We start from the raw sequence: 22,406 nt of genomic DNA on the forward strand, positions 1-22,406 counted from the left end.
TGCATTTATGGAGATACCACTTACATGATAACTGATTAAAAAACAAAGCGTCAATCTTCCATGCTCGAGTACTTAGAAGGAAAATGTCTACCCACCACTTACTATCAAACGGTATGTGTATGCTGACATAGACTGACGGCAAATATGGCAAAACGTTAACACTTGTTGAATCTAGGGTAAAAGGCATTGTATTATTCTTGGAATTTTTCTGTAGGTTTGAAACTTTAATTAACAATTGAGGAAAAACAAAAGAAATAAACACAACAGCATCTTTAAGAACACTGACATCACGACGATATGGGTATTTTACTACCCTTAGCCATGGGTTGGGTCACTGTCACAGATATTTACAGACCATGTTGGTCCACAATTTCACCTTAAAAAAAATCAACCATCTAAGTAGTTGTTTTTTATCTTTAGTGCTACAAATCTTTCTCTCAATGAAACCTTATATGAAAACCCTATACACATAAAAGATGAAAATAAAGTTCCCCTGGAAGAACAAAAATGGCTAATGAATTGAGATGTTTTCACATCTCTTATTACCAGTCAGTCAAGTCAACAAACATATCTCAGAGCTTTATTAGGCACTGTAGGAGATATTACAACTTCAGAAATATGTTCAAGTCTTTGAATCAAATAAAAAATTCAAATAACCTTCAGAATCCAGAAATATTAGAGCTAGAAGTGACCAAGATAGTATCTGCTCAGTCTGTTTCCTTTGACTAAGGCTGAAAACAGGTTAAACAGACTCATCTAGAATGACAGCAAACAGAACAGGCCTCTAGCCCAGGTGCCTTGACTGAGTACCAACTGCTTTCACAGACACTGTACAGTACTCCCACCACGATTCAAAAGAGTCATTTAGGCCCTCATTTGTAATTAACCTCTTCCTTTAAGACAGAACTAGATGTTAAAGCCTAGCAAGGACAACGTGCTAGCAAAGGACCTAGAAAGTCCTATTTTATTCTGGTTACTCCAGCTGTAACGTTTGCTGCTATTGCCCTCTAAGAACCACAAATTCCCAGTGTGAGAATTTATGGCCTCTTCAAAGGTAATCTGCCACTCATCTCACCTGAGGTTTCATTCTGCTTTTTATCTGAATATGGGGCATAATGTAATTGAGTAAAACCAATCTCTCTTTAAAACAAACAAACAAACAAACAAACAGAAACCTATGGTATGGATAGCAAACAAGACTATAACATTTTGGGATAGAATTCTTTTGAACAAAATTTGAAGAACTGAGTTCTCAGTTACTTTAATGTCTAGTAATGACAGACAGATAAAAGGTACTTACCTAAATATCTGGAGCTGTGATAACCAGTAAAGGGCAACAGAGGGCTTTCCAAGCCCATTAATTTCTCCTAAGGTATTTTATCGTGCTAGACTCTACAGGAAATATAATTATCAGATGACCCATTCTTTCAGCGATGATTACAATGGAGCTCCAGTCAAGAGAGCAGTGGTAGAAAGGCTAAAGTGGTCTAAAGGCTACTGACCAGCTTAAATTAAATTCAAATGTAGCAACGTGGCAAAAACGATGCAATATATTTAATTAACAGATACCTAAATTCGTGAAAAATAACATATGCCTAAATTCAAAGTGTAATATAAATCAGAGTACCTTGAATAGCTGGAGGACAGATAATCAGCGTCTGCTGAAAAGCATCACCACAACCGAAATGAGCAGTTCCGGCCTGCAGAGCAACTCCATGGTGCACAACGGAGTGAGCGGACGTGGTTAACGCCTGAAAGGTCAGCACAGGTGGCGTTGTGAGTAGTCTGCATGCACGCTTTACCAATACAATTCAAATGCACTTCTTAAAGCCATAACTCTATGATAAAAATGGGCCCAGAAACTGATTTTATCCAACTCAACTTTTCATGGAGTTGCTGCACAGAAAGGCGGGTAGGGGGTATGAAGGGGGTGAAAGGTGAAAGGAAATAAAAGAGTTTAGGTAGACAGGTTCTAATTGTTGCCCCAAAATACTAGAGACCTTACAGAATAACCATAGCAAGAGCCTCCCCAGCACTGTGACTTCTAACTGCTGATGTGAGACTTCTATATATACTTCAAAAGCAAAATGAGCAATCATTTAAAAAGGAGTACAAATTATTAAATATTATAAGTTCTTACCTGATTTCTTAACGTGCCAATTTTAGTAAAATTTGCTGTCAGGTTAGCAGTACTGCCTGAAGCAACTGGTCTTAAAAGTGAAGTTTTATTGTGATTATTTGTGTCACACAAATTTGGGTGGGACTTACAAATATCCATAATATGAAAACAGGACTTTACACTGCAAAAAAAAAGGGGGGGGGGAAGTAACTGTAATAGTATTTTAAATGTTAAGGGTAGTTTAACATTTATAAATTATTTCTAAAAGAAAAAAATTATATGGCTTGCGCTTAATCTGCTTATTTCCGTGGCTCAGTCGGTTAAGCGTCCAACTTCGGCTCAGGTCATGATCAGTTTGTGGGTTCAAGCCCCGCGTCGGGCTCTGTGCTGACAACTAGCTCAGAGCCTGGAGACTGTTTCAGATTCTGTCTCCCTCTCTCTCTGACCCTCCCCTGCTCATGCTGTCTCTCTCTCTTTCTATCTCACAGAAATAAATAAAACATTAAATTTTTTAATCTGCTTATTTCCAATACTATTTCTACCAGAAAAACCTACAAAAGATTGAACTTTAAAGCAAGTGAAAATATATCTTATATCTGCAATGTTTTCTAAGACGTCAAAGCAACAGTAAGCATTTTTTGACTAGCACACTAATTTTACGACCCCTGCCCTAATTTTTCTAAAATTTCTAGATCTCTACATCCCTAAACTACTGATAAAAAGTACGTAGTTATGTTATTTTCAACATACTTATATGTGGAAATCATTAGATATTTTTAACTGTTGCAGAGAGTAGATGGGCTTTCTAAAAATACCAATTTTAGGGGGAAACCACAATAATGGATACTGGTTCATCCCTATAACTTCTTCATTTTTTTTTAATGCTTGTTTATTTTTCAGAGAGAGTGCATGTGCCTGTGAGCAGGGGAGGAGCAAAGGGGTGGGACAGAGGCTCCCAAGCCGGCTCCCCACTAACAGCAGAGAGCTTGGTGAGGGGCTCAAATTGCAAGCTGTGAGATCATGACCTGAGCCTAAGTTGGACACTTAACTAACCAAGCCACCCAGACTCTCCCATTCAGTCATTTTAAAAAACAAAAAGTTGTTTTCAGTAGTCATTTACTTTACTCCCTGCAGTCTTATAAAGAAGAGGTGTGGGGTTCAAAGAATTCATAAGCTTTACCTAAGGTAACTCTAATAAGACCTTCTCAATTTGAGCATACGTATATTCTTCTCCACTAACCCATAAAAACCCCCTTTTCCTTCCACAACACAGAAGAGAAGGAGTGCACGAGGAAAGCAAACAATGTGAAAGGAAACTAAGGATGGGGTCTGCAGGACTCAAAAGTGGGAGGAAAACTGTTAATACTTCCTTTTATTACATATACCTGGCTATCAAGTTAAGAATGTCATGTAAAAAAACCACTCAGTCATTTGCAGTATGGTGTTTTGGAAAAAGAACACTGGAATGCAACTCAGATTCATATTCCAGGACTGTGCTGCCACTTACTAGTCTATATGAATTTGGCCAAGTTAGCTTAACCTCTTTTGACTCAGATTATTTACAATTAATAAATCTATTGAATCATTTCTCTAAAACACTAATTTTCTAAGACTTAGTATTATTTCTCCATATCATTTTAACAAGACTTTAAAGTGGGGTGCCGAGACGGCTCAGTCGGTTAGGCATCTGACTCTTGATTTTGGCTCAGGTCATGATCTCATAGTTTGTGGGATCAAGCTCCACCATGGACTCCATGCTAACAGCACAGAGCCTACTTGAGATTCTCTCTTTCCCTCTCTCTTTGTCCCCCCCACCCCTCCCCGGCTCATGCTCAATCAATCAATAAGGGGGAAAAAAGATAAGTGTACTCTTAAAAAATAAAAAATAATAAAAGATTTTAAAGTAACATACTGGTTGCTATGAGGGAAATCTAGAAGATGTTTCATATTAACAAAAGAATGGTTCAAAGTCTCAACTGGAGTAATTCTTAAATCTGCATCAATCAGCAACATTTTCTTCAACAGACTAACAAATTCTCTTCTATCAGCTTTCTCAGCCAAAAGATCACTTCCTTCCAAATCCATCACTGTGTTCACCTACAATAGCAAAATTTCAAGTCATCAAATACAAATAAGCCATAGAAGGTAATATATGTTAAATTTGCAGTTGTAAAAAAATACCACAACAAAAGAAGGAACAGAGAACTACAACTGTTTTTCAAACAAGAATAATTGAGCTTAATAAATTCATAAAATGTTTCAAAGCACCAAATAGTATTCAAAGGAAAAAAATGTTTTTAAGAAATACCCATTTCTAACAAAATACAAAGACAAAAAATTTGTAGAGCTAGGACTTTCCCTTTTAAAGAAATTAATAAAGAACAGGATGGTATTAATAATATTTGATAAAGACAAATGTAATTTAAGTTCCTATAAGGCTGAAACCTTAGAATCAGTTTTGTTGAAAAGTTTAAAATTAGCAGCACTCTTTAATTATTGGAAGATGATTAACATGTGGTGGTATATCCTTGGCATTCAGGTCCTTCATCGTAAGCACAGAAGACTAACAAATGTGACTGTGGTACTCACATGCACTATATCATCCAGACTGTTGAATATGTACTTTCTGGCTTCTTTAGACTTCATTCCTGTCTCTGCCTCATGCTCTTCTAGTGTCTTATTGGATATACAAAAAAGTGAAATAATGTATTATTATCCACCATTTGGAAATTATTTCTTTATTTCTTTATTTCTGGCACATTTAGTCTAAAACACTGAATATTCTAAGGCAAGGAGTTTTATTTATTTTTTTTTTAATTTTTTTTTATGTTTTATTTATTTCTAGGAGAGAGAGAGAGAGAGAGCGCGTGAGCAGGGGAGGGTCAGAGAGAGAGGGAGTCACAGACCGAAACAGGCTCCAGGCTCTGAGCTGGCAGTCAGCACAGAGCCCGACGCGGGGCTAGAAACCACGAACCACGAGATCATGACCAAAGCGAAAGTCGGACGCTTAACCGACTAAGCCACCCAGGTGCCCCAAGGCAAGGAGTTTTAAAGAGTAACTATCAAAAATGTACTTTTTAAAAGTACCAAAAAAAAAAAAATGAGAAGAGCTTGGTTCAGGTCAAAATATATATATATATACATACATACACACACATATATACACACACACACACACACACACACACACACACACACACATAAAGGTAACTGGTTATAAACTTAATCACTGAGGATTTACTAATCCCCCAAAAAGCCTAGGAATAAATTAGGTATTTGGGTTATGGAGTAAATGTTGAAATTCAGTCCCTGTGCTATAAGCTATAAAGCTTAATAACGGGAAACTGAGGAGAGAAGATGAAACACACAACACAAAAGTAATTACATACACAAAATTTTAAAATCCATTTAGAGGAGTTAATAATTATGTTGCCAGGTTAGAAAATGAGCTAAGTTATTCAGGGAAGGCTTCCGCCCCACCCACCCACCAAAAAGGGTGAGTTTGTCAAAAATAAAAATTCAAATGGAGGCAGAAATGCAATAAAATAAAAATAGGAATGTAGGGTATTACCCACATGAAGCACTTTAGAAAAAATTTTTTCCGAGGTGCCTGGGTGGCTCAGTCAGTTAAGCATTCGACTTCGGCTCAGGCCATGATCTCACGGTTCATGGGTTCAAGCTCCGCATCGGGCTCTGTGCTGACAGCTAGCTAAGAGCCTAGAGCCTGTGCTTCAGATTCTGTGCCTCCCTCCCTCTCTGACCCTCCCCTGCTCACGCTGTCTCTCTCTCTCTCTTTCAGAAATAAATAAAACATTAAAAAATTTGTTTTAATTTTTTTTTCCAAATTGTTTTTTAATGAATTACCTTTAATCTCCAACCAGAATGAGAAATATCTGTTTCTCGGCAAAAAAATCTTGTGGATTTCGTGCCCACATTTAACAGCTGCTCTCCTGGTAAACCTTGAGTCTGAGAAATATATCGAATCTGAAAAATAATTTATAAAACAGAAGAGTTTTTCTTTCATGTAACAGATATTAATTGAACATGTATCCTGTATCAGACATTAAACTAGATATTAGGTCAAGAATTAAATGACATAGTCTATTCCCTCAAGAAATTCAGTCTAGTGGGGAACATACAATTAAACAATTATAATACAGGGTTGTAAGTACCACAGTAAATACATGCTTATGGAAAGACAAAGAAGCGACACCTAAAATAACTGAAGTCACATAAAGTTCCAAAAGAGGTGATGCCTGAGTCTTAGAGGACAAATAAGAGTTCTTTAGGAAACCTATGATTTTTGCTAAGGTTATAACATGAATAAATATGGACAATTAGGAGTAAGTACCCACACACTCAGATACTGGAAGTGCAGAGGTTCACTATGTGGAAAATGGCAAGGGGTGAAAGTGAACTAGCAGGCTGAGGGCTTTATCAGTAGGATACAAAGTTTTATCTGTCCTCTTTCCCTCTACAAGCCCCAGTTTTATCTCTAAATCTGTATTTAAATATTTATCTCTAGCTCTGGAGCTGTAGATCCAACTGCTTATGGAAACTCTCTACCTGGCTGGACTTTAAGCACCTCAAAATGAACATATCCTCAAACTGATTTTCCCCCTAAATCTGTTAATCTTTGTGTATTTCCCAGCAACACCAATACCAACCACTCAAATCAGAAATCTGAAATTTATACCAGGCACATCTCTTCTTCATCACTCTCCCACATAACTGTCCCTTCTCTCCATTATTTTAGGCCTTCAATTCTGAGTTATACAATTTCATAATCCTCCTAAGTAGTTTATCTGCTTCCTTAATGATGCCATCCATTCACCCCCCAACTCAGTATTCACACTGCTAACAGCCATTTTGGTAAAATACAAATCTGACTGTTACCCCTTGTATAAAATTACTTTACTGCCTACAAGATCGATCCCAAACTTCCAATCATGGCATTCAGGCTTTGAGCTTGATCTCTTCCCTGCTCTTTACATGGTCCTATAAAAAAGCAGCCCATCTAGCACCACACTAAACTTTGCATGGGCTTGTTTTGTTTCTCCTTCCTAAACTGCTCTCTAATTCCTACTTATCAATGTCCCTATAGCCCTCCACACCCAACTTCACCAAATCTCATGACAAACTTTACCATTCCTTCTTCAAGACCCAGTTCAAGAACTTATCCTCTGTAAAGCTATACATAAACTTCTCAAACAGAAGTACTCCCTTTCCTCTGTATTCCCATCAACCTAAAATATAACCCTTTTAATACATTTATAATACTATAATACAACTATTTTTTCACATGTCTGTTTTTCCTACCAGACTGTTGAGTCTCCGGACAACAAAGATGTTTATCCATATCTGTATCCTCAATTTACCTGGAATGACAACTAAAATATCCACTTTACAAGTGTGGTGCCTTCTCCTCACCCCATATCCCTTGAGTATCTGAGTTCCTTGTTATATGAAAACAGAAAGTGAAAAGTACTAAGAGTCCAGTACCTAGATGTTACATCAAAGTCTCTCAGATGGTGGGAAAGGCTTTCCACAATTCAAAAACATACACAGAACTATATGTCAGATGCTAAAGATATACCGATGAATAAAACATGGTGCCAATCTTCAAAAGCATATAATTCAGTAGAAAAGAGAAATTTTTAAGCACGTAATCTGCAATTAAGCTAGGAAGTGCCATTATGAAGAAGAAAATAAAGTGTTAAAAGAACACAGAGAATAGGGCAATTAAGATGGCACTGAAAAAAAAAATGGCAAGTGATCTTGTGAGTTTATTTTTGGTCATAATGCCTGCTCTGTCTTCTGAAGAAAAAAAAAAGCAAAAAACAAAAAACTGTTCCATCTGTAACTACTAATATATGAAAAGACTCAGACTTTGCCTCCTCTGTCCCCAGTAAATGAAGGGTGAAAACCTGACTCAGAAGCAATTCATTCAGAAATTCATGCTGTGAACTCAACTAGAAATAAGCTAATAAGCAAACTAGACTTATAACGTTAGGAATGTAAACTAAGAAATATCAATCACTGTTGAGGGATGAGCTGAATGGAGCTGGAGTTTGATGGCCATGTTAATCTAACCAAAATTAAGTATGAGCAGAAATTCAGAGTAGCAAATTAAAATCAGAATAGATAAAAGTACTTGAAGAGCACCTAGTTCACACTTATCAAGCCCCAGAGTGAAGGTCTAATGATGGCTATTAATCCCATTAAATGTCACGTTGAATCCAAAAGCACCTCCAACTCCAGACTTCACAAAGTCCAGACATATTATAGCTCCACTCTTGGATTTTTGTGATAGTCTACACACAAATAAAGAGTCAGCTACTTGAGGTCTCTATGCAAACCACACAGCTGGATAAAACAGAATTTTTTTTTTAATTTTTTTAATGTTTTATTTATTTCTTTGAGATAGACAGCATGAGCAGGGGAGGGTCAGAGAGAGAGGGAAATACAGAATCTGAAAGAGGCTCCAGGCTCTGAGCTGGCAGTCAGCACAGAGCCTAACGCGGGGCTCGAACCCACGAACTGTGAGATCATGACCTCAGCCGAAGTCGGACGCCCAACCGACTGAGCCACCCAGGTGCCCCATAAAATAGAATTCGTCAAAGATTCCTACTCCCCCTCAACACTCAGGAGTTGAAAAAGAGAACTTTATTTTTCTTACATAGGATATGACTTGAAATTACCTAGTAAGATAATTTGAATATAAATTCAGACTTTTAGCTGTTCTGGATGAGATTCTATCTAAACAACAAACATTTTCTAAGAAAGCCAACATTTACCAAGCTAGTAATGTCCACCCATCCCTAAAATTTATTTCATTCCCTGGAATGTTTTTGATATTTCCCTGGTAAGTACAGGTTAAAACCAATATACAGAATAGTAATAAGACAGTATACCTACAATTAATACAGGAGGGGATTCAAGCACTAATTCACAGGGCAGCCTTCTCTAAACACACACACCAAAAACAGTGTACAAATAGAAATGAAATGCAGAGATGAGAAAATATGACATGTGAGGCATTCTCAACATGGTCAATGCCCAGCTGTAGAATTCAAAGAGGAAATTGCCTTGGAAAAGCTTTAAGAAATAGATGATAAAGATGATTAAAGAGGTAGAACACAAACCCCATGATGCAGAATTAAAATACCTACGAATTTTTTCTTGGTGACCCAAATATGGCTTTTAAGTATATAATAATTATAGGTCTACTGTTAATTCTTTTTCGCCTCTTTTGGGGGAAAAATTGTTATTGCATTAGAAGATTAATAAGGTTAGACAGAAGTAAGACTGAAGAGTTAAGAGATAACTTTTATCTCATAAAAGTCTTTATTTTTGTAAATGTTCCATGTGCACTTGAAAAGTATGTATTCTGCAGTTTTGTGTGTAGTTTTGGATGTAGTACTCTGTGCCTGTGTCATTAAATCAACTTAGTTGGGCTCAAATCCTCTATATACTTACTATTTTTTTTCTATTTTTGCTCTATCAATTACTAAAAGAAATGTGCTAAAAATGTCTAATTATGACTGTGGGTTTATCTATTTCCTTTTTTAGTTCTGTCAATTTTAGGTTAAAGTTATTACTAGATGTATAAAATATAAAACATGAAAATCTATGCTCATGTTGAATTGAATTTTCCAAACTCACTGGCCAAACTGCCCTTTCTTATAAATAATACTTATGGTTTTGTAATGCAAGAACACTTCTGATATTAAAAGCCATCCTATTATTAAAAGAAAAACACTAAAAAAAGAGTATCTTGTACAACATACATTCTGAGAGATAAACATTTATACAAAATGTTATCAAAGAACAAAATGATAAACTAAGCTCCTGGCTCCATCACTAAAACTCAGTCTGGAGACAGAATGTCAGTGGGGGCTGATGGGTTTGAGAAGCTAACATAAAGACCATGAAAACCCTCTTCAAGTAATAGCAGAGAGACAACTGAGAAGGTGAAAGTGGAGTCTAGACTGGAGCAGGGTTTGGCTGGGTCCTTTAACTCTCCCCCATATGGTCTTGAAGGTATCATTATCCATAAGGTAGTATACTGGTGGTCCACTGCTAACAGTAAAGACTGTGGATTCTGATCGTCTGTCAGGCAAGTTATTTAACTTCCCCACACCTTGGTTTCTTCATCTATAAAACAGAGGCAATAGCAGAATGTACCTCACAGGGTGAGCATTAAATGAATTAATGAAAACTGTTAGAAAAGTTTCTGGCACATACAAGAATTCAATAAATATTAATTAGTAACATTACTATTATCCATTACACTGCCACTGTAAGCAAAAAAATAAGTTAAAAAATGAAACATCAACAACACCCCAATTATGTTCCCAAGTTTATCAGGGCAGCAGATGACTAGAACAGGGAACAGATAACAGACAAAGGCATCACATTCTAATTGATGATTATAATCTAGGAAGCTGGGGAAAACCTACAAAATTCAACCACATTAATAAACAGACTAAAGTAAAATACAACCCCAAAAATATTTATGTGAACATTTTAACAGATGCATAAAAGCACCTGAGGGGCACCTGGGTGGCTCAGTCAGTTGAATGTCTGACTCTGAATTTCGGCTCAAGCCATGATCCCAGGGTCATAGGATCAAGCCCCGTGTTGGGCTCCACGCTGAGTGTTGAGCTTGCTTAAGATTCTCTTTCTTCCTCTACCCCTGTCCTCTGCTTGCATTCTGAATAAATGAATGAATAAATAAATGAAAAATAAAATAAGACAGGCATATGAAAGTCCAAACCAATTTAGGATAAAAGAAAAAAAAATTTTTTTAAATTAGGACTAGAGGCAGCTCTATTTGACATCTGACCTTTATCAAAATCTATACAGCATACACCATATTTGGAAATGCATGTAAAGTCTAAGACTGAAACCAAACAAGAATGCTTATATCATCACTCCTATTCACTTGCATTCATATGTTTTGGAAAATAACTTTTAAAACACCAAAATGATTAATATGCAACTATTGATACTATATGCTAATTGGTTTTTAAATTATTACACTGTTTTGGAATTAAAGTAATATACATTCTGAAAATATTATTAATCTGAATCAGATTAACATCTATTCTTCAGTTTTAAGAGATATCTATTATGAAATTTAGAAAAACCGAGGTTTGATCAGAGCTTTGTTTTAAATTACCACTGTGACTTTTGACAAGTCATTTCATTTTTCTGGACCTCAGTTATCTTCTTTATAAAAGAGGAAAGAGTAAAAGTAGAAAATCTGTAGGGTCCTTCTCAGTACTAACATCAGGTGTCCCAAGACTAGAACTGTACAAGTCCCAATACAAAGTACAGCAGAAAATGGATTTGAAGTTGCCACTAGATGGTGTTCTGCTCCAGAATAACATAAATATTGTAACTCACAAAACCAGAGGTATATTTCTAGCATTTGATTTGTACCTTCGGTCCTTCAGCAGCTAACAGATTACTGGATTTTGCAACCAGATCACCAGCTCTTTCAAAACTAGCCACAATCTAGCATCTACATCAAAGTTAGTGGCTAGGTAAAAAGATAAAGGAAGCCAGGATATATGTATGGAAATGGTTATAGAAACTACCTTCTAAGAGGAATGCTGAACACAGAGGGGGAAAAGCAGAGAATATAAGAAGCCTACCCTAAAAGAGGAGGTAGTAAGTCAAAGGAAGAAGAGATTAAAGTTAATGATAACATCGGATCTCATTATTACTATTAAATGACTTGTAGAAGCACCTCAGCAAGAGTTAAGTCACCATATTCACAACCTCTCAGATCCTTTTTTTTTTTTTAACAATTAGTTTATTGTCAAATTAGTTTCCACATAACACCCAGTACTCATCCCCACAAGTGCCCTCTTCCATGCCCATCCCTCTTCCCCCCCACATCCATCAGTCCTCAGTTTTTGTCAGCATTCAAGAGTCTCTCATGGTTTGCCTCTCTCCCTTTCCCCCATCATTTCCCCCCTTCTTCTCCCCCTTGTTCCTCCGTAAAGTTCCTCCTAAACCTCCTATACGTGCAAACATATGATATTTGTCCTTCTCTGCCTGACTTATTTCACTCAGCATAACACCCTCAAGGTCCATCCAAATTGCTACACATGGCCAGATTTCATTGTTTCTCATTGACATGAAGTATTCCATGGTATAGATAACCACATCTTCTTGATCCATTCATCTGTTGATGGACACTTAGGCCCTTTCCATGTTTTAGCTATTGTGGAGAGTGCTGCTATGAACATTGGGGTACATGTGCTCCTATGCATTTCTGTATCCCTTGGGTAAATGCCTAGCAGTGCTATTGCTGGGTCATCGGGGAGTTCTATTGTTAGTTTCCTTAGGAACCTCCACACTGTTTTCCAGAGGGGCTGTACCAGTTTACATTCCCACCAACAGTGTAGGAACTCAGATCCTTTTTGATATAGAAAGCTAAGCCGTGAAAGTCAGAAATAAGATACCTTTCCTTGTTACAATTAGATTATGTGTGCATTAAAATGTTCTATTATTTCATTAAAAGTTAAACACTATATCGATTAAATAAAAATTACATTGGGGCGCCTGGGTGGCTCAGGCAGTTAAGCGTCCGACTTCAGCTCAGGTCATGATCTCACGGTTCATGGGTTCGAGCCCTGTGTCGAGCTCTGTGCTGATGGCTAGCTCAGAGCCTGGAGCCTGTTTCGGATTTTGTCTGTCTGTCTGTCTCTCTCTCTCTCAGAAATAAATAAAAACATTAAAAAAATAAATTTATAAAAATAAAAAAAAATAAAAACTATATTTATCCCCTATAAACCAATTAAAGACAAATTTGATGTAATCATTTTGTTAGTTTTGACTAATGTTTTCCACTAATATATGAGTTGAGTATATATCTATCTAATAAGGGGGAGCTACAAAACTTTCAAAAAATACTGATTAGGATTATAATTACTCCAAAAATAACCTTGGTATTAAAAACAAATACAAAAAATTAAATAGCAAACAATATGATCTAATAGCTTAGAGAGGTTAATGCACATAACTGAAACTATTATGAAAAGTGTTTCATCAAGTAATTTGCTGAATTCTACTGAGAATCATTTAAATAATGTTAAACCAGATTTTCAGCACCATTCAAAAACAGCTTAAAATACTAAAACGGGTTTAAGTAACTGAAGTTCTTAAACCCAATAATGGTTGTTGATTTAAGACCAATTGTTATGCCTTTTATTCCTTGGAAGTGGCTGACATTTCATCCACCATTGAAGTTTGTCACCCAAGCATAATTCTATTATTTAAATGTATACAGTCCAGCCCTTTATAGGTCTGTAGCATAAAAATGATACAAAAAATTCTCTCACGTGTTTTTGTAGAACTGGTTTTGGGACCTGTGGATTCTAACTTTATGAAAGCTTACTTGAATTGTTATAAAAGAGTTTTTAAAAACAAAATACAGTTTTGAGATCTTGAATTTAAATTCCCTAATAAGGTCTCAGATTTTGTTAAATTTTGTTATTTTTTAAAGATTTTGACAGGTATTATATACCTGGGAAATGCATTCGTATAAGTCTATCATTTTTCTTTACATTCTACCAATTCTACCTAGATGGTCATGACAACTTTGTTACCTGATCATACTCCAAGGCTCCTGGGTAGAGTGGCCATCCAAGGAATAATTCTGCAATCACACATCCCAATGACCACATGTCTATGGCTTCACAAAATGGCAACCCCAATATAATCTCTGGAGCTCTGAAATGGAAAAGAAAAGAAAAAGAGTGATTTCCCTCTAAAATTATCTTCATTCATCTGACATTCTAAGAAAAGATAATAAAATGACAGAGAAATCACCTATTTATAGTAACTCTTCACTTTTCAGAACTCTTTGAAGCCTAGCCATTAAGCTTAAAAGGATACAATGAGTACAACCATTGCTAGTATAAAATCTCTATACTTAACCTCATAGAGAATTTTATTAACATATTAAAAGGAGGAAAAAAGCATATCTTGTCTTTGCAACTGTAACAGATTAGAAATAATATACTAGAAAGAGAACTGGAAAACTATGAAATACATGCACTGTGACATCAACAGAATTGAAAACCAGACACTGAAAGATAAGAGCAAAATAACCCCAAAGGCTAAAAGTGGATCTAGACCTAGATATTACTTCAGAACACAATAATAAATATTCACAAAACCATGACCATTAGTCATCCAAATGAGACAAGACCAAGTGCAATTTTAAGAGGCAGAAAATAAAGGACATCAAAACAGGTAGAAAGCATTTTAGCAGTTGACCAAACTATGATTACTTGGAAAATGTATTCCATGAAAGATATCATGCCCAGAATAAATTATGTGCTACTTCACATGACTTGCCATGATAAAATTAACATTCTGAGAGGCTTCACATACAGTTATGTAATTCCCAAGTAAGTCATAGTTATCCTAAACAGTCTCAAACTTAGAGAGAAGTTGTAAGAACAATATAATGAGTCGGATTTTTCCTGAACCCCTTGAGAGTAATTTGCCAAATAACTCTATACTTTGTATTTCCTACAAACAAGGATATTTTCCCACAGAACCACAATACAATCATCAAAATCAGGAAATGCACACTGATACATCTCTACTATCTAAGCCCCATACTCCCAAGTTTGGCCAATCATACTAATAATGAATGTCTTTCGTGGCAAAAGGATCCAATACAGACCCATGCATTGCATTTAGTTGTAGTATCTCTATTTTAGAATAGTTCAGGTCTTTTTTTTGGTTTCTATGACCTTGGCATAAGACATTATAGGCCAGGTATTTATAGAATGTCTCTCAGGTTTGCCTGATGTCTCCTCATAATTAGATCCAGGTTATAAATCTTTAAGAGGAGTATTACAGAAGTGATGTTTTTTTCTCATTATGTGCTGTCTGGTAGCAATACAATTTTGATTTGTTCCAGTACTAATAATGTTCGCTTTGTTCCACCTTTTTTCTTTGTAATTAAGTATTTTGCAGGATTTCAGTTTGAGACTGTGTTTATAATCCTTTCCTTATCAAAACTGCAATTTATTCACTTATTTGCCTATGGGAGTCTAAATTAATGGAACCCTATTTTATTCAGTAGATTATAATCCATTACAGTAACTGTCTATTTTGATACTCTCATTTTCCCAGACTTCACCAGTCAGAACTCTGTTAATGAAATATGGGTCCTCATTAGTACCAGGATGGCACTGTTCTTAGGTCCTCTCAGCATACATTATATACAGTTAAGCAAAATAAGGTTTCTGCTAATTTCTTTAACTGAGACTGATTGTCATTATCTCCTAAGGCAATGGTTCTCTATCTTGGCTGCACATTACAGTCACTTGGTCCTGGCCACACTCCATATCAATTAAATCAGAAACTCAAGGAGGGGAGGGGAGGAGAGTGGGGGAGACTTAGGAATCAGTATTTTTTTAAAGCTTCCAGGTGATTCCAATACAGTGCCAAAACTGAGAACCAAATTATCAAGTAGATAAACCAATGGGAAGACTGTTCCATCTTCTCCCTACAGCTCTTCTGATCAGAATAAATTGAAGGAATAATATGCAACCTGCCTTCTCCATTGATTTAGAATCTGTCCAATGACTCTCCTGCTCCTGGACACCTCTGCTGTAATTAATACTTAAGGTTCAATAGACTCTTAATCCACAAGCATTTATTAAAATCCGACGCAAAAAGGTCTTTAGAACATAGTTATAAAATACTTTCATTCTTTTGACAAAATGCTTAGTCAATCAGGGTTTGTACAGATGTATACATGTGACCTTATTCAGATATAACCAAATGCTAAATTGTTTAGAAAGAAGGGAAAAAACAAGTTACACTAAGTTATCAATCTTACATATTCACAGTATTGTACAAAATAAGACAGAGAAGATCTTACCCTTTTTTGTTCATTATGATATACACAAAACCTAGCAGAGAATATGCACTCAGTAAACATTTCTCAAATAAATCATTCCTATACAGATTGGGTCACACAAAGGAAAGGATCAGACTGAAATGTGAGTTTGAACTGAGAGCCTTGAGGAATAGAAGCCTAGGCAGAAAGAAAGAGAAATGGCCGGAAGAGTTAATAAAGAGTATGTACTAACCCATACTAAAAAAGATTAAAAGCAAAAAGATAGTTTCAAAAGTATAGAATAAAAAGGGATTCACTAGTGATGCTTAATCATGTACTAATTTGAATTCTGAAGAATTATTAAGACTAACAGAGCTATAGCCATGTAAGACTTTTATAATTATTTTGAAATACTTACTACGAAAAAGTAATGGGATTTGAAATTGGCTATTGGATAGGGGCGCCTGGATGGCTCAGTTGGTTAAGTGAAATTGGCTATTGGAAACTTCAACATCGCTTTTGGCAATGAAAGAAAAGTTAACAGAATGATAGTGCTTAGGATATATAACTTAAAAGAGACTGAAATTATTTGATACCTGGTTAACAATAAGAAAGGAATTTCTGTCAATTAGACAAAGAGCAATGAATTCCTTCTGCTGTGTGCTACCATTTAACGAATGAACCAAATTTGTGATTGATGGTGACAAGAAATGTGGAGGTATCTTTTCAAAATCTTGACCAGGAACTGCATAAAGCCACTTTAAGGATAAAACTTGAGATACAAAAGTTATACTCATGGAAGCAAACTCAAATTTCTCATTTTAAAATATGAAAGAGGGGCACCTGGGTGGCTCAGTAGGTTGAGCATCTGACTCTTGGTTTCAGCTCAGGTCATGATCCCAGGGTCATGGGATAGAGCCCATGTTGGGCTCTGCACTGGCCATGCAGTCTGCTTGGGTTTTCTCCCTCACCCTCTCTCCCCCTCCTTCTCCCTCTGCCTCTCTAAAAAAATAAAGACTTTTAACTGCAAGTTTTATACAAATTGTGTATTTACAGTCTTCTGAAAGCAGATTGGATGTACAAGAAATTTCTTGGGGGAAGGGAGAGAGAGAAGGCAGGAGTAGGTGAAGAGCCCCGGACCTTGAGCAGTCCTGACACCTGTGAAAGGAGAGAGGAAAGAGAGAGTTGATGGAGAGAACCTACCACTGCAGCGCTGTTAAGAGAAAGTCTTGGCTGGGACAATGCAGAGTTCCTAAGCAAAAAATTACCTGCGAGAAAAGCTCCCTACCAAGCAAGAAGAGTCCAGCTCTAGTACCCCTACTATGTTTGGTCACTGGCTAGGAACAACCCAGACAAATATCTGAAAACACAACAGCTGGAGACTTCCAGTCAACTGTGCTCCCCATAGGAGGTTCTCTTAACGTGGAATCTGAGTGACACAATTCCATGGCTGCCAGAATTATCTTCCCAAAAACTTTAGTTATTTTATTTTCTAATACATATATATCATAAAGAACACACAACCAATTTCCTCACCAAGTCCCATTCAAATATGCCCAAATTCTCTCCAGTCTACCCTAGCATGCCATAAAATATTATCACTTTCTATGTGGATCAATGTAAAAGGCTCGGAAGTAATCCCTTAAAAGCCTTTACAATCTAGATGAAATTGCAGAGTTCCATCACCCAGTCTTATAATACATTAAACTTTAAAAAATAAATTATGCAGGGTGCCAGGGTGGCTCAGTCAGTTAAGTATCCGACTTCAGCTTAGGTCATGATCTCGCAGTTAGTAAGTTCAAGCCCCATGTCAGGCTCTGCGTTGACAGCTTGAAGCCTGGAGCCTGGTTTGGACTCTGTGTCTCCCTCTCTCTCTCTCTGCCCCTCCCTCTCCTCTAAAATAAATAAATATTTAAAAAAATTTTAAATTAAATTATGCATGAAAGAACCATATATCCATCTGTCAGTAATGAATAAAGCTTAGTTTTCTGGTTATTTCTTAATTGGCTCTCAAATTCTTCCTCTAGGCTAACTATACTTTTGTATAAAAATAATTATAACAGGGATTCTAATTTGTGGACCACTCTTAAACTTTCTATTCTCCTCCTGCAGGAAATTCTTCCACTCCTTTTTTCATTACCCTAACTCCCTTCTAAGCAGCTATAGTGTGGCAGTGCTAAGGATACAACAGGGAATAGACATCATTTGTACTTTTGGAGACCAGGCAAGGCATATATATTAAACATGTCTAGTGAATGGAGAGTATAACTAAACCTCTTGTTTACTACTCTATAAATAATAATTCACAATTAGAAATGCTGAACCCACAAACTAAAAAAATTAGGTCATATGGTAACAAAGGCAAAATATACCTAAAATGCCATGTTACCTTCTTATTATTTTTTTGTCATGTGTTTTAATCCAATTTATCAACATTCATTAAGAATAAATTTCTTCTGGGGCGCCTGGGTGGCTTAGTCAGTTAAGCGTCCGACTTTCACTTAGGTCATGATCTCACAGTTCGTGGGTTTGAGCCCCGCATCGGGCTCTGTGCTGACTGCCAGCTCAGAGCCTGGAGCCTGTTTCAATCTGTGACTCCTTCTCTCTCTGACCCTCCCCTGCTCACGCTGTCTCTCTCTCTCTCTCTCTCTCTCCCAGAAATAAATAAAAATATTAAAAAAAAAAAAAAAGAATAAATTTCTTCTGGGGTGCCTGGGTGGCTCAGTCAGTTGGGCATCCGCCTTCAGCTCAGGTCATGATCTCACCATTGGGGAGTTCAAGCCCCATGTTGGGCTCTGTGCTGACAGCTCAGATCCTGGAGCCTGCTTTGGATTCTGTATCTCCCTCTTTCTCTGTCCCTCCCCTGCTCATGCTCGCTTGCTCGCTCTCTCTCTCTCTCCTAAAAATAACATTATAAAAATTTTTAAGAAAATAATAAATTCTTTCTACTTTTCTAAAAGCTTGAAACACTAATATAAAATGTAGGGTGAAGTGGAGAAGTTGAAACCAGAAAAAAATTTTAACTATGTAAACCGAACTCTGGGGACTACTGCCAGAGTAGAAGAGAATGTTGGCAGCAGATGCTTCGAATAAGAACATAGTGAAATACTGTCATTCAGAAAAGAAGATGACTATTAATGGAACATTTTATTTGCTTTACTTCATCTTTATTTACTTTTGTAAGTTGAAAATTCAATTACTGGCAGAAGAAACCAGCCCTCTTAGAAAAAGGGGTATCTGAGTATACCCAGCTCTAGGAACAATTACATTCTTATAACAGAGACAGATACCCTGGGTCCTCACTGCAAACACCATTAAACTATGAACTCATATGATGAATTCATGGCCATCCAGAAAATGTTTATCATACTCCTAACATATAGAGAGTATGTTTTCTTTTCTACATTATAAAGAATGGTTAGGCAAGTTAAATATCTAGTCTGCCTAAGAGCTTCACTTCTCATTAAAATTAATAAATTAGCATAATGCTAATATACTTCAGATTCTGGTGAGTCTAATGACAGAACCATCCTGTTCTGGTCAAGTCCAGAACACTAATCAAATAATTTCTGAAATAACAAGCTAAGGGCCAGAAGCTGATGGTAACATCACTCAATGAGACTGAAAGGTACAGTCATCCAGGCTCCTCTTAATGATACTTCTACACAAGTATTTACCTACATGCTAGATAAAAAGATACTAGAGAAATGAAGCACAAACTTAGAAAAGGTAAATAAATGGTAAACTCAATAAGCATGAAAATACTAAAATGAGAACAGTCTTTTCCTGAGGTAGAAGATGCAGTAGGCATTTTTTAAGGTAACAGTTTTATTAAGATATGGTATGATTCAATGGTTTTTTATATATCCACTGAATTGTGTAACCATCACCACAATCAACTTTAGAACATTTTCATCATCCCAAAAAGAAATCCTATATCCATTATCATTTACTCCTTATTCCCCCCCAAACTTCTCCATCCCAAGGCCACCACATATCTACTTTCGGTCTCTTCAGGTCTGCCTATTTTGGACATTTCATTCAAATGGAATCATCTTACATAATCTTTTGTGACTGGCTTCTTTTACTTGCATGATTTCAAGGTCGTAGCATGTGTCAATACTTCACTTACTTTTACTGCTGAAGAGTATTCCATTGCATGGATATACCAGATTTACTTATCTACTCATCAAGTGCTGGACATTTTAATTTTTTCCACCTTTTTTGGATATTATGAAAAATAAGTTGTTAGCCAAGAGAGGCCGTATCAGCTCCCAATGCTGGAGAGCAAGAATACTACAGTGCTGAAGACGGTCAGAGCATAAAGACTACGCACCAAAGACAAGTGCTGCCTCAGAAGAACTAGCCAGTACAGGAAGAAAATGCCTTTGATGGAATAGAAATCCAAAAGGGAAAAAAGTGTTGAAGGAACTACTGATTTTTCTACTTTATTAGATGCAGCAGTCTTCATGATTAACTTAATCTTGTGCTACCCTTTTGCCAAACCTCCAGGGCACTAAAAGAACCTCTTGCCCATATACTGGCAATCCATTTTAAAAGAACATGTATCATGGTGCAATTCCCTTCAGTAAGTTTCATAAGAACTTTATGCAATGGTGGTACTAAAAAACTGAGAATCTATGCACAAAAGCTCTAGGAAGACAAATTTTGGAGCCTGGTAAAGAACCACGGACTTCAAACAATGAAAACCATCTAAAGAGAACTATATTTTAAACACTCAAGAGTAGGCACTTAGCTTTCCCTCCAATAGCAAGTAATTTACCCGAGCCTACATATTTTCATTTTTTTAAAAAACTTTCTTAATGTTTTTAGTTTATTTTTGAGAGTCAGAGATAGACCGTGCAAGCAGGGGAGGGTCAGAGAGAGATGCAGAATCTGAAGACAGGCTCCAGGCTCTGAGCTAGCTGTCAGCACAGAGCCTGACGCAGGGCTCAAACCCACAAACTATGAGATCATGACCTGAGCCGAAGTCTGACGCTTAACCAACTGAGCCACCCAGGTGCCCCCATATTTTCATTTTTAAAGATGCGGTTCTACCAACCCTATATTCTCTGAAGATTATCTAAAGGACTAATCTTATGCTTTTATCTATAAAAGCATAAGCATGTGTGTAAAATGTAAAACAGTATATACATTCCCATAAGTTATACATACTCCCACTGTCCAAATTCACACCTCCTCTCTTCTCAAGCCACCACCTCCTCCCCATCCTCATTCTGGACTGTTGTCCTTGCATTCTACTTTACTGAAAGAAAAAAAAAATAGAACTTGAAAGAAAGTTCCACCTTCTCATCACCACATCAACTAGCCCACTTGCATCTGTCAGTGCTTCTATCTAAGGCATCCAGACTCACTTACTGAAGTGTATCACTCCACCAATTTCCCACTCTCTTCACCCATCCGTCTCCTCATCTCTTTTTCTCTTTCTCTCTCTCTCCCCAGAACCATCCTCTTTATATACTCTCCATCAGTCATCACCCTTTTTAACTTTCCCCTTTATACAAGTCCTTTTTAAAAGCACTGTTTAGAGAAGCTGCCTCCAATTCTGCCCCTGTATTGAACTTACTCTCATCAGGCTTTCATCACCCCACCATTCCACCAAAATAGCTCTTGTCAAGGTCACCATCAGCCACTGCACGGCCATATCCTCAACTTACTGGACTTGCTGATTATGCTCTCCTGCTTTAAACACTGTCTGCATTTGGTTTTCTAGAATACCCCTCTTTGTTCTCCCCCTTACCTCACTAGGACTTCCTTCTCAGATTCCTCTCTAGTTCCATCTCATGTCCACAATCTTTAAATTCCGGAGTATCAAAGGCTGAGTCCTTGGATGTCCATCTTCTCTATCAACATCCACTCCCCTTAGGTGATATCATCTAATCACAGAGTTTTATTTTATTTTATTTTATTTTAAATATTTTATTTATTTCTAGCAGAGAGAGAGATACAGCGTGAGCAGGGGAGGGTCAGAGAGAGGGAGTCACAGACTGAAACAGGCTCCAGGCTCTGAGCTGGCAGTCAGCACAGAGCCCGACGCGGGGCTCGAACCCACGAACCGCGAGATCATGACCTAAGCGAAAGTCGGACGCTTAACCGACTAAGCCACTCAGGCGCCCCCTAATCACAGAGTTTTAAATACCACCTCTACTTTTAACCCTCTCAAATCTCTCCAACCCAGACCTCTCTTCTCTCTACCTCGACGTATGTATCCAACCCACTTCACATCTCTTCTCGAGTGTCTATTAGAGATCTCAAACTAAACATGTTCAAAAAGAACTCCTAATTCCTCCCAAACCTCTCCTTCCCCAACTTTCCCCATCTCAGGAAATGACAACTCTATCCTACTTTCTCAGGTTCATAATCTGGAAGAATCAAATTTGACCTTTC

At 37.0% G+C, this 22,406-nt stretch overlaps 1 protein-coding gene across 4 annotated transcripts in view; it reads right to left on the reverse strand.

The window, feature by feature from the left end:
• The window catches only part of HIPK3 (homeodomain interacting protein kinase 3), an 87,914-nt gene that overhangs the window by 11,461 nt on the left and 54,047 nt on the right, over positions 1-22,406 (reverse strand). For all 4 annotated transcript variants that reach the window (XM_039233332.1, XM_039233333.1, XM_039233331.1 and 1 more), the window contains exons 3-8: positions 13,744-13,867; positions 5,984-6,103; positions 4,709-4,795; positions 4,032-4,216; positions 2,141-2,300; positions 1,628-1,751 (exon numbers count right to left, since the gene is read on the reverse strand). In XM_039233332.1, coding sequence (XP_039089263.1) covers positions 1,628-1,751; positions 2,141-2,300; positions 4,032-4,216; positions 4,709-4,795; positions 5,984-6,103; positions 13,744-13,867 — 800 coding nt within the window. The remainder of the gene's footprint in view (positions 1-1,627; positions 1,752-2,140; positions 2,301-4,031; positions 4,217-4,708; positions 4,796-5,983; positions 6,104-13,743; positions 13,868-22,406) is intronic.

The sequence above is a fragment of the Hyaena hyaena genome, unplaced genomic scaffold (genome assembly GCF_003009895.1).
Source record: "Hyaena hyaena isolate Hyena2069 unplaced genomic scaffold, ASM300989v1 scaffold_74, whole genome shotgun sequence".
NCBI lineage: Eukaryota > Metazoa > Chordata > Mammalia > Carnivora > Hyaenidae > Hyaena > Hyaena hyaena.